The following is a 13,034-nucleotide window of genomic DNA, read 5'->3' as shown; positions in this document are numbered from 1 at the left end:
TGTCTCACTCTCCAGGCAGGTGTGTGGTGTGTGTCTCACTCTCCAGGCAGGTGTATGGTGTGTCTCACTCTCCAGGCAGGTGTGTGGTGTGTGTCTCACTCTCCAGGCAGGTGTGTGGTGTGTCTCTCACTCTCCAGGCAGGTGTGTGGTGTGTCTCTCACTCTCACAGGCAGGTGTGTGGGGTTCTCCGGGTCGTCTCCGCTATACCTGCCCTTAATCTTGGTCTCGTTATGGCCTCCAGTACTGTCTTCCCTGTCAGCCCCCATCCTCCTCCTGCCACCGCTCATGTGTCTCCTGTACACGTCGAGATACGTGTGTCTCCTGATACATACATATATATATATATATATATATCTATATATATATATATATATATATATATATATGCAAACAAGCCTGAATGGTCCCCAGGACTATATACAACTGAAAACTCACACCCCAGAAGTGACTCGAACCCATACTCCCACAACTGGTATGTACAGGGACGCCTTAATCCGCTTGACCATCACGACCGGACATAAGGAAGTGATAGCCGAGGCTATATGAACCACTTCCCCGCCGGCACTCGGATGGTAATCTTGGGCATAGCATTTTATCAAATCACCTCATTCTTTGGGGCACACGTGAGGAACACAAATGCAAACAAGCCTGAATGGTCCCCAGGACTATATACAACTGAAAACTCACACCCCAGAAGTGACTCGAACCCATACTCCCACAACTGGTATGTACAGGGACGCCTTAATCCGCTTGACCATCACGACCGGACATAAGGAAGTGATAGCCGAGGCTATATGAACCACTTCCCCGCCGGCACTCGGATGGTAATCTTGGGCATAGCATTTTATCAAATCACCTCATTCTTTGGGGCACACGTGAGGAACACAAATGCAAACAAGCCTGAATGGTCCCCAGGACTATATACAACTGAAAACTCACACCCCAGAAGTGACTCGAACCCATACTCCCACAACTGGTATGTACAGGGACGCCTTAATCCGCTTGACCATCACGACCGGACATAAGGAAGTGATAGCCGAGGCTATATGAACCACTTCCCCGCCGGCACTCGGATGGTAATCTTGGGCATAGCATTTTATCAAATCACCTCATTCTTTGGGGCACACGTGAGGAACACAAATGCAAACAAGCCTGAATGGTCCCCAGGACTATATACAACTGAAAACTCACACCCCAGAAGTGACTCGAACCCATACTCCCACAACTGGTATGTACAGGGACGCCTTAATCCGCTTGACCATCACGACCGGACATAAGGAAGTGATAGCCGAGGCTATATGAACCACTTCCCCGCCGGCACTCGGATGGTAATCTTGGGCATAGCATTTTATCAAATCACCTCATTCTTTGGGGCACACGTGAGGAACACAAATGCAAACAAGCCTGAATGGTCCCCAGGACTATATACAACTGAAAACTCACACCCCAGAAGTGACTCGAACCCATACTCCCACAACTGGTATGTACAGGGACGCCTTAATCCGCTTGACCATCACGACCGGACATAAGGAAGTGATAGCCGAGGCTATATGAACCACTTCCCCGCCGGCACTCGGATGGTAATCTTGGGCATAGCATTTTATCAAATCACCTCATTCTTTGGGGCACACGTGAGGAACACAAATGCAAACAAGCCTGAATGGTCCCCAGGACTATATACAACTGAAAACTCACACCCCAGAAGTGACTCGAACCCATACTCCCACAACTGGTATGTACAGGGACGCCTTAATCCGCTTGACCATCACGACCGGACATAAGGAAGTGATAGCCGAGGCTATATGAACCACTTCCCCCGCCGGCACAAGTGGTTCATATAGCCTCGGCTATCACTTCCTTATGTCCGGTCGTGATGGTCAAGCGGATTAAGGCGTCCCTGTACATACCAGTTGTGGGAGTATGGGTTCGAGTCACTTCTGGGGTGTGAGTTTTCAGTTGTATATAGTCCTGGGGACCATTCAGGCTTGTTTGCATTTGTGTTCCTCACGTGTGCCCCAAAGAATGAGGTGATTTGATAAAATGCTATGCCCAAGATTACCATCCGAGTGCCGGCGGGGAAGTGGTTCATATAGCCTCGGCTATCACTTCCTTATGTCCGGTCGTGATGGTCAAGCGGATTAAGGCGTCCCTGTACATACCAGTTGTGGGAGTATGGGTTCGAGTCACTTCTGGGGTGTGAGTTTTCAGTTGTATATAGTCCTGGGGACCATTCAGGCTTGTTTGCATTTGTGTTCCTCACGTGTGCCCCAAAGAATGAGGTGATTTGATAAAATGCTATGCCCAAGATTACCATCCGAGTGCCGGCGGGGAAGTGGTTCATATAGCCTCGGCTATCACTTCCTTATGTCCGGTCGTGATGGTCAAGCGGATTAAGGCGTCCCTGTACATACCAGTTGTGGGAGTATGGGTTCGAGTCACTTCTGGGGTGTGAGTTTTCAGTTGTATATAGTCCTGGGGACCATTCAGGCTTGTTTGCATTTGTGTTCCTCACGTGTGCCCCAAAGAATGAGGTGATTTGATAAAATGCTATGCCCAAGATTACCATCCGAGTGCCGGCGGGGAAGTGGTTCATATAGCCTCGGCTATCACTTCCTTATGTCCGGTCGTGATGGTCAAGCGGATTAAGGCGTCCCTGTACATACCAGTTGTGGGAGTATGGGTTCGAGTCACTTCTGGGGTGTGAGTTTTCAGTTGTATATAGTCCTGGGGACCATTCAGGCTTGTTTGCATTTGTGTTCCTCACGTGTGCCCCAAAGAATGAGGTGATTTGATAAAATGCTATGCCCAAGATTACCATCCGAGTGCCGGCGGGGAAGTGGTTCATATAGCCTCGGCTATCACTTCCTTATGTCCGGTCGTGATGGTCAAGCGGATTAAGGCGTCCCTGTACATACCAGTTGTGGGAGTATGGGTTCGAGTCACTTCTGGGGTGTGAGTTTTCAGTTGTATATAGTCCTGGGGACCATTCAGGCTTGTTTGCATTTGTGTTCCTCACGTGTGCCCCAAAGAATGAGGTGATTTGATAAAATGCTATGCCCAAGATTACCATCCGAGTGCCGGCGGGGAAGTGGTTCATATAGCCTCGGCTATCACTTCCTTATGTCCGGTCGTGATGGTCAAGCGGATTAAGGCGTCCCTGTACATACCAGTTGTGGGAGTATGGGTTCGAGTCACTTCTGGGGTGTGAGTTTTCAGTTGTATATAGTCCTGGGGACCATTCAGGCTTGTTTGCATTTGTGTTCCTCACGTGTGCCCCAAAGAATGAGGTGATTTGATAAAATGCTATGCCCAAGATTACCATCCGAGTGCCGGCGGGGAAGTGGTTCATATAGCCTCGGCTATCACTTCCTTATGTCCGGTCGTGATGGTCAAGCGGATTAAGGCGTCCCTGTACATACCAGTTGTGGGAGTATGGGTTCGAGTCACTTCTGGGGTGTGAGTTTTCAGTTGTATATAGTCCTGGGGACCATTCAGGCTTGTTTGCATTTGTGTTCCTCACGTGTGCCCCAAAGAATGAGGTGATTTGATAAAATGCTATGCCCAAGATTACCATCCGAGTGCCGGCGGGGAAGTGGTTCATATAGCCTCGGCTATCACTTCCTTATGTCCAGTCGTGATGGTCAAGCGGATTAAGGCGTCCCTGTACATACCAGTTGTGGGAGTATGGGTTCGAGTCACTTCTGGGGTGTGAGTTTTCAGTTGTATATAGTCCTGGGGACCATTCAGGCTTGTTTGCATTTGTGTTCCTCACGTGTGCCCCAAAGAATGAGGTGATTTGATAAAATGCTATGCCCAAGATTACCATCCGAGTGCCGGCGGGGAAGTGGTTCATATAGCCTCGGCTATCACTTCCTTATGTCCGGTCGTGATGGTCAAGCGGATTAAGGCGTCCCTGTACATACCAGTTGTGGGAGTATGGGTTCGAGTCACTTCTGGGGTGTGAGTTTTCAGTTATATATATATATATATATATATATATATATATATATATATATATATATATGCCTCGTGTACACATCAAGACACATATATATACCATCATGTACACATATCAAGATATATATATATACCATCGTATACACATCAAGACACATATATACCATCGTGTACACATCAAGACACATATAATGTAGTATACACACATCAAGACACATGTACATTTGAAGACCAGGTGAAGCAAACTGATGTTCCACTGAGGACTTAAGTTAATAATCCCCCCCGCCCAAGTTAGAGCAGCTTTGGTGCTCCTTGACAAAGTTGGATAATGAGACGAGCAGCTCCAAGGCGGGTGACGGAGCGCAGGTGACCTGTATTTTCCTCATTAATGCGGTTAGCAACAGTTCGCTTCCCGGGGTTCGAATCCTAGGCAACGGGAGATGCTGGAATCATCTTTTGTTTTGTTTTTTTCTTACGCCTCGTGTTTTGTTTTATTGAGTCGTCAATTGGTACCTAGGAGCTAGCTCGCTGTTGTGGGTTGCTTCCTGTGGACGGTCATTCCTTTATGACTTTGGTTCTGTCAATTGTTGCAACACACACACAGGTTAGGTTACCCTAACCTAACCTTATTTAATCTAATATTTCTGTCAGAGTTGCACTGTTGAACGTGCAGGCGCGCACCTCGTAGGTGTGTAGGGCCAGGATGGTGGTGTGTATGGTGAGGGGGTTACTGTGTATGGTGAGGCAGGGTAGGGCCAGGATGGTGGTGTGTATGGTGAGGCAGGGTAGGGCCAGGATGGTGGTGTGTATGGTGAGGGGGTTACTGTGTATGGTGAGGCAGGGTAGGGCCAGGATGATGGTGTGTATGGTGAGGCAGGGTAGGGCCAGGATGATGGTGTGTATGGTGAGGGGGGTTACTGTGTATGGTGAGGCAGGGTAGGGCCAGGATGATGGTGTGTATGGTGAGGGGGGTTACTGTGTATGGTGAGGCAGGGTAGGACCAGGATGATGGTGTGTATGGTGAGGGGGTTACTGTGTATGGTGAGGCAGGGTAGGGCCAGGATGGTGGTGTGTATGGTGAGGGGGTTACTGTGTATGGTGAGGCAGGGTAGGGCCAGGATGGTGGTGTGTATGGTGAGGCAGGGTAGGGCCAGGATGGTGGTGTGTATGGTGAGGGGGTTACTGTGTATGGTGAGGCAGGGTAGGGCCAGGATGATGGTGTGTATGGTGAGGCAGGGTAGGGCCAGGATGATGGTGTGTATGGTGAGGGGGGTTACTGTGTATGGTGAGGCAGGGTAGGGCCAGGATGATGGTGTGTATGGTGAGGGGGGTTACTGTGTATGGTGAGGCAGGGTAGGGCCAGGATGATGGTGTGTATGGTGAGGCAGGGTAGGGCCAGGATGATGGTGTGTATGGTGAGGGGGGTTACTGTGTATGGTGAGGCAGGGTAGGGCCAGGATGATGGTGTGTATGGTGAGAGGGGTTACTGTGTATGGTGAGGCAGGGTAGGGCCAGGATGGTGGTGTGTATGGTGAGGGGGGTTACTGTGTATGGTGAGGCAGGGTAGGGGCCAGGATGGTGGTGTGTATGGTGAGGGGGGTTACTGTGTATGGTGAGGCAGGGTAGGGCCAGGATGATGGTGTGTATGGTGAGGGGGGTTACTGTGTATGGTGAGGCAGGGTAGGGCCAGGATGATGGTGTGTATGGTGAGGGGGGTTACTGTGTATGGTGAGGCAGGGTAGGGCCAGGATGATGGTGTGTATGGTGAGGGGGGGTTACTGTGTATGGTGAGGCAGGGTAGGGCCAGGATGGTGGTGTGTATGGTGAGGGGTTACTGTGTATGGTGAGGCAGGGTAGGGGCCAGGATGGTGGTGTGTATGGTGAGGCAGGGTAGGGCCAGGATGGTGGTGTGTATGGTGAGGGGGGTTACTGTGTATGGTGAGGCAGGGTAGGGCCAGGATGGTGGTGTGTATGGTGAGGGGTTACTGTGTATGGTGAGGCAGGGTAGGGCCAGGATGGTGGTGTGTATGGTGAGGGGGTTACTGTGTATGGTGAGGCAGGGTAGGACCAGGATGATGGTGTGTATGGTGAGGGGGTTACTGTGTATGGTGAGGCAGGGTAGGGGCCAGGATGATGGCGTAATATGTTGCTTTATAGTGAGCGTTCCGTCTGGCTCCGAGCAGGCCTGCGGTGGCTGATAACACCGTGTGTGTGTGTGGGCACTCTACTCACCTAGTTGTATTCACTTGTGCTTGCGGGGGTTGAGCTCTGGCTCTTGAGCTCTGAGAGGCACGACCTCTGGTTGAGGTCGCGCCTCTCAACTGTCAATCAACTTGTGTAAGATTCCTGAGCCTACTGGGCTCTATCATATCTACATTTAAAACTGTGTATGGAGTCAGCCTCCACCACATCACTGCCTAATACATTCCATCCGTTAACTACTCTGACACTAAAAAACTTCCTTCTAACGTCCCTGTGGCTCATGTGGGTACTCAGTTTCCATCTGTGTCCCCTTGTTCGCGTACCACCAGTGTTTATCCTTGTTTACCCGGTCGATTCCCCTGAGGATTTTGTAGGTTGTGATCATGTCTCCCCTTACTCTTCTGTCTTCCAGTGTCGTAAGGTGCATTTCCTGTGTGTGTGTGTGTGTGTGTGTGTGTGTGTGTGTGTGTGTGTGTGTGTGTGTGTGTGTGTGTGTGTGTGTGTGAGAGAGAGAGAGAGAGAGAGAGAGAGAGAGAGAGAGAGAGAGAGAGAGAGAGAGAGAGAGAGAGAGAGAGAGAGAGAGAGAGAGAGAGAGAGAGAGAGAGACAGAGAGAGAGAGAGACACAGAGAGAGAGAGAGAGAGAGAGAGAGAGAGAGAGAGAGAGAGAGAGAGAGAGAGAGAGAGAGAGAGAGAGAGAGAGAGAGAGAGAGAGAGAGAGAGAGAGAGAGAGAGAGTGTGTACAAGAGAGCCAATTAAACATGGTAATTCATTGAGTGTGTTATGCAGGGGAGCAAGGCACGCTGAGCGATGCAACAACAGCAAGATTACTGAATAACCAGAGTCTCCCAGGAGGTCAGCCAGCCACGTGGCCCCACCGTGTGACCCTGACCCCTCATACCCGTGTACTCCCCTCCTCCTTATACCTAACACCTCAAACATTATCCTCATTCCAATAACTTTTTTAACTATAACTCTAAATAATTCTAACTAACTAACAATAACTCAGATTCTTTTGACTTTAGTCTAGTAAACATTGACTCGGCCTTATATATATTCTCTTCTACAACTCATCATGGGAGTTGATGAATTATAGAAAATATTTGTGGAGGTGGGACGGTTGTTTCAAGCGTAGGGTGGACCTGTGCATGGGGAGAGGGGGGTGGGGGAAGTCCTGTGGGTGTGTAGTTAGCTTAGGCTTCGAGCAACTGTGACTTCCTTTTGCAGTTTCCTTCCTTCGTGTGTTCTTACTAAACTAAGTAACTAGTTCGCCTGCGATGTAACATGCCAAGCTGAACGGCCTGCTGGGCTCACATTGTTGACATACATGTCGAATGGTACAACTACCTTGTTAAGGCGGTAATGTACAGAGCACATTGGGAGTTGAGGTTCAGGTTCTAGTGGAGCCCAGTAGGTGCCTCTGTAACCTTTTCCACTGTCGCCCTCAGCATGGGAATGGGGTCCAGTACCATTCACAGGATGGGTATGGGGTCCAATACCATTCAAAGGATGGGAAGTGGGTCCAATACGATTCACAGGATAGGAATTGGGTCCAATACCATTCAAAGGATGGGTATGGGGTCCAATACCACTGAAAGGATGGGTATGGGGTCCAATACCAAACACAGAATAGATACGAGCATTCTTTCACTCACAGGATGCTTATGGGACTCCCCCTTACACTCATACAATAGGTATTCTGTCCACTGCTGCTCACAATATGCCCATGAGGTTCCTCACCGCTCACAGGATGGGTATGGGATCCACTACAGCACGTGTGGCGGCCTGGCCGGGGGGGGGGGGGGAGGTGGCGGGCAGCATCACCACCTCATCTTTAAGGCTGGAGATGGTCCTCGTGGCGCTGTGAGCCTCACCTCCAACCCGGCCTCGGGGAGGTCCACTCTGTGGCCTTCCTGCCGATCGATTAATGGTTGAGAGGCGGGACCCAAGAGCCGGAGCTCATCACACCTCAAAGCCCCCTTGTAAATTCAACTAGAAGAGAATAATTAGATTAGTATTCAGAACTCTAATATGTGAAAAGATAATTGCAAAAACTTCATACAGTAAAATCTACTTAAAGATAACGTGAGGTAATATAGTTTACTTATATGTAAACTATGACAGAAGTATTACATGACAGTGTCACTTACTCTCGCTCAGTATGCCAGCCATGACAGTGTCACACTCGCTCAGTATGCCAGCCATGACAGTGCCACACTCGCTCAGTATGCCAGCCATGACAGTGCCACACTCGCTCAGTATGCCAGCCATGACAGTGTCACACTCGCTCAGTATGCCTCTCCTCACCGTATAATACCTCACAGTAGAGAAGGTCTTAATACCTCTCATCATACCATGTATACATCCCTATGTGTAACAGGTGTGGGAGCCAGGCTTGCCACATGCGACTTTCCTACCTCACCGGCCCTCAGCTCAGCTTCTGGGATCCACCAGCACGCTAATCCCCTTATTTATGTTGGTTTGGGAGCCGTCCACGACGTGTCTGCTTGGGTGGGCACACCTGGAGCCCACCCAGACCCACCCACTCCCGCCCTGAAGAACCTACCGGAAAGCGAGAAATGGTATCAACTTGCCTGAGAACGCAGGCCTCTTTTCAGGCAGTCCTGACGATAGTAGGGCGACGCAGTGGGTGTACTGTCGCCTGGTGTTCCGGCAGTGTCCAAACACATCACATGTTTGTGTGTGTTTGGAGCGCTTTGTCATGGGTTCGTATCCTGGCCGGGGAGGATTTACTGGGCGCAAATCCTTAGCTGTAGCCTCTGTTTAACTCAACAGTAAAATGTGTACTTGGTTGTAAACACGATTCTTCGTGGCGGGGACCGTATTCCAGGGACCTGCCCGAAACGCTACGCGTACTAGTGGCTGTACAAGAATGTAGCAACTCTTGTATATATCTCAAAACAAAAAAAATGTTCCCAAACGTTTCCTAAACAAAAAATACAAAAGTTGCACCTGTTTTCATTCTTCCTGTTTTTATCCTTTACGGGGTAACTCAACAAAAGCGCCCGAGGGATACATTGCTTCTGTTTTGGGTGTCAGGAAGCTTAAACTTGGGCTTAACACCGTCCTTCTAGAAGACTCTAAGACAACCCGCAACAGATGCGTAACTCCCGGGTCCCTGTTATCCAACTAGGTGAACAGAGACATAAGGCGAGAGGAAACGTGCCCAACCATTTCTATCATGCCTAGAGAATGAAACCGGATAGAGAATGAAGCCTCATTTCTTAACCGAGGACGTAGACCACGCTGCTATCCTCAGAGTTTACGTTGGACGAAAAAAATGATAGCCAGAGCCAAAGGATCCTTACCAGTTGATCAGTAATCCTCTAAAAAATCCCACAGAGGATGATAGGCACCAAACAGAACACCAAAACAATTGTACCACCACATTTCGAAGCACTAAATCGCTTCACTCGACCCTCGAATCGAACTGTCCAACTAGCCGTCAGTGTTCGAGGAGACGTAGGAGTGTACGGGCTGGTGGACGCTTCCCTAACCTCTGCTCTGAGGACCACGTCAGGACTGACCTACTGAGGGCCCAGGAGGACGTAATTCTTGTGTGATGGCGTCTACTGGCCCCCGAGTTGGTATGTCTGTACGTTGTTTTACCGTCCGTATGGTGGCTAGGGCGGCCTTGATTGTCCGTGTCTTGATGGTGAAGTGTTGTGATTGTCCTTGTTTGGCTGTGTGTTATCATTGTCTTTGTTTTGTGCATGGATTGTTGTCATTGTCCGGGTCTAGGCTTCCGCTGTTTTGTAGGGTTTTCATTGCTTTTGTGTTTGTGCTGTTGTGAACGCTGCGTGTTTGGACTTGAGCGTTGTGAACGCAGTGTGTTTGGACTTGAGCTGTTGTGAACGCAGTGTGTTTGGACTTGAGCGTTGTGAACGCAGTGTGTTTGGACTTGTGCTGTTGTGAACGCTGCGTGTTTGGTCTTGTTTTGTTGTGAACGCTGCGTTTGGACTTGTGTTGTTGTGAACGCTGCGTTTGTGCTGTTGTGAACGCTGTGTTTGTGCTGTTGTGAACGCTGTGTTTGGCCTTGTGTTGTTGTGAACGCTGCGTTTGGACTTGTTATGAATGTTATATTAGTATTTGCTATTCTTTTGAAATTTATTTTAAATTGAAGTCATAAGTCGTAGTTACTGCACACTTGCCCGTCGCCTAGTACAGCGTAGCGCGGCCGGTGGTGGTGAACACTTCCCTGTACTCTTGGGGCGTACCCAAGCCTCCGGCCAGGGTACATGGCGTACCCACACCGGCCAGGGTACATGGCGTACCCACACCGGCCGGGGTACACGGCGTACCCACACCAGCCAGGGTACATGGCGTACCCACACCGGCCGGGGTACACGGCGTACCCACACCGGCCGGGGTACACGGCGTACCCACACCAGCCAGGGTACATGGCGTACCCACACCGGCCGGGGTACATGGCGTACCCACACCGGTCGGGGTACACGGCGTACCCACACCGGCCGGGGTACACGGCGTACCCACACCGGCCGGGGTACACGGCGTACCCACACCGGCCGGGGTACACAATGTACCCACACCAGCCCCTGCCTCAGTTTCAAATGTAGATATGATAGAGTTCAACAGGCTCAGGAACCTGTACGCCAGTTGGTCAACGGTTGAGAGGCGGGACTAAAGAGCCGAAGCTCAATTAATCTTCCCGTAAGCACAATTAGGCGAGTATACCCACCACCACCTCCTGATTGATTGATAAAGATTAAGCCACCCAAAAGGTGGCACGGGCATGAATAGCCCGTAAGTGGTGGCCCTTTTGAGCCATTACCAGTATCAAGAGCTGATACTGGAGATCTGTGGAGGTGCGACTGCACCCTGCGTGACGGGAGATGTCTCCCGTGTGGAGAAGGGAACCACCACCTCCACCACACATTCTCCTTTCTACTCCTCCCCCTCTCCCACCACCTCTCTTCTCTCGTTTCTCTCTCTCATTCTCTACTTCTACCCCCTTCCCTCCATGCCTCCCCCACCTTCGTGTGCCCGAGGTAATAAGGATCAAAGTCACGCTAGTGATTACATTACTGTTACTCTTCCTGCCTTGCTCTGTCACGCTTGCTGGCTCCTGTTGGTCCGTCAGCGAGGCTCTGTCACGCTTGCTGGCTCCTGTTGGTCCGTCAGCGAGGCTCTGTCACGCTTGTCAAGCATAACTAGGTCGTTACCCACAGAAGCAGTATTGACGTAGTTCACATCAGAGGACGCGTGCAAGGGAGCAACACGCTCACCAATTTAGTGTCGTAAGCCTTAACGAGATTTTGCGTACGGCCTTGGAAGCAGGAGCCGGTCGGCCGAGTGGACAGCACGCTGGATTTGTGATCCTGTGGTCCCGGGTTCGATCCCGGGCGCCGGCGAGAAACAATGGGCAGAGTTTCTTTCACCCTATGCCCCTGTTACCTAGCAGTAAAATAGGTACCTGGGTGGTAGTCAGCTGTCACGGGCTGCTTCCTGGGGGTGGAGGCCTGGTCGAGGACCGGGCCGCGGGGACACTAAAGCCCCGAAAGTATCTCAAGATAACCTCAAGGAGTGACGCGCACGCACGCACTCACAAATATCCTAACATCAGATTAAAGCACTCACACACGTCCGACCTACGCTTGAAACAATCCAGCAAAGGTGTGTTAAATTAAATCAATTGCCCCCTTGGTTTCCGAACCAGTATTTACCCAGGGCTTAAGTGAATCTAAACTTCCTTCGTGGCCATTGAGGATGGTCGCGAGGTCCTGCATCTGTCGCCTTAGGCACCGTTCTCCCAACTTGCCTCTCCGTAAGAAACGCAACTGTTTTGTCTGACCAGGACCCTATGGTCCTAAGACCTCGAGGCCAATACTTGGAAAACATGGCACTAGGTCTATTATTACAAGCACAAAACATAGGCCTATAATTGTGCCAAACATGACACACAGGCCTGTAACTATTGTGAAAATCACAGGGGGGTCAGGGTGTGGGCTGGGGGCTTCCACAGGGGCCAGGGGCTTCCACAGGGGCCAGGGTGTGGGCTGGGGGCTTCCACAGGGGCCAGGGTGTGGGCTGGGGGCTTCCACAGGGGCCAGTGTGTGGGCTGGGGGCTTCCACAGGGGCCAGTGTGTGGGCTGGGGGCTTCCACAGGGGCCAGGGCGTGGGCTGGGAGCTTCCACGAGACTAATATGTGCGCTGGGGGGGCTTCCACGAGACCAATACGTGTGCTGGGGGCTTCCACGAGACCAATACGTGTGCTGGGGGAGCTTCCACAAGGTCAGGGCGTGATTGGGTCAACTGGGCCACGTGTTCCAGCAAGTTAAGTTGTACCGAGGCGCCACAGATGGTCAGCGTGAGGGAGTTGAAGTGCGTTGATGTGCTTGTGGGTTAGGCCAAAGTGCCTCGCTAAGTGCCGTGTTACATCACTAACCGCCGGGGGCAAGGAAACTGCCACTTTGTTGCCCCGAGCAACGGGATACACGCGGGAAGGTCTCGTGAATGTCAGCGTAGTTCTGGTCCTTGTGTGGGCATGGCGGTTACGCCCCTTTAATCCCCAGCATATTTATTGGTTTAATATACTGCAATTTATTTTTTTCATTTTTTTTAGATGGAATGTTTTTTTTTTTTTACAACAAATTGGACATTAGGAACGCACTGTATTGTGAAACCAATTTTAAAAACTTGAATTCTAAACTGTTGAGCTGTACAAACAAAAAATAATCATTAGGATTGATAAAAAATTATTTAATGTATTTGTTAATATGCAAACTAAATTGGTTTTTATTTGTGCGTAATATATTTTGACGTCATAGTGGGTCGCCCTGGTGTGGCTGGCGCTGTGGGTGGTGCCCTGGGCGCTGTGGTTACGCTACGCAGTCCT

General features: G+C 50.5%; 1 protein-coding gene across 2 annotated transcripts in view; it reads left to right on the top strand.

Moving 5' to 3' along the window:
- Window positions 1-13,034, top strand: part of LOC123757558 (potassium channel subfamily K member 6) — a 155,905-nt gene that overhangs the window by 95,388 nt on the left and 47,483 nt on the right. The window contains exon 1 of one of the 2 annotated variants that reach the window (XM_069327144.1): window positions 9,640-9,765. The exons of the other annotated variant lie outside the window; for it this stretch is intronic. Coding sequence (XP_069183245.1) covers window positions 9,741-9,765 — 25 coding nt within the window. The 5' untranslated portion in view covers window positions 9,640-9,740. Of the gene's footprint in view, window positions 1-9,639; window positions 9,766-13,034 lie in introns of those variants that run through there. 2 annotated transcript variants of the gene reach the window in all.

This window comes from Procambarus clarkii, chromosome 19 (assembly GCF_040958095.1).
Source record: "Procambarus clarkii isolate CNS0578487 chromosome 19, FALCON_Pclarkii_2.0, whole genome shotgun sequence".
NCBI lineage: Eukaryota > Metazoa > Arthropoda > Malacostraca > Decapoda > Cambaridae > Procambarus > Procambarus clarkii.
This window is presented reverse-complemented; position numbering and strand designations above follow the sequence as displayed.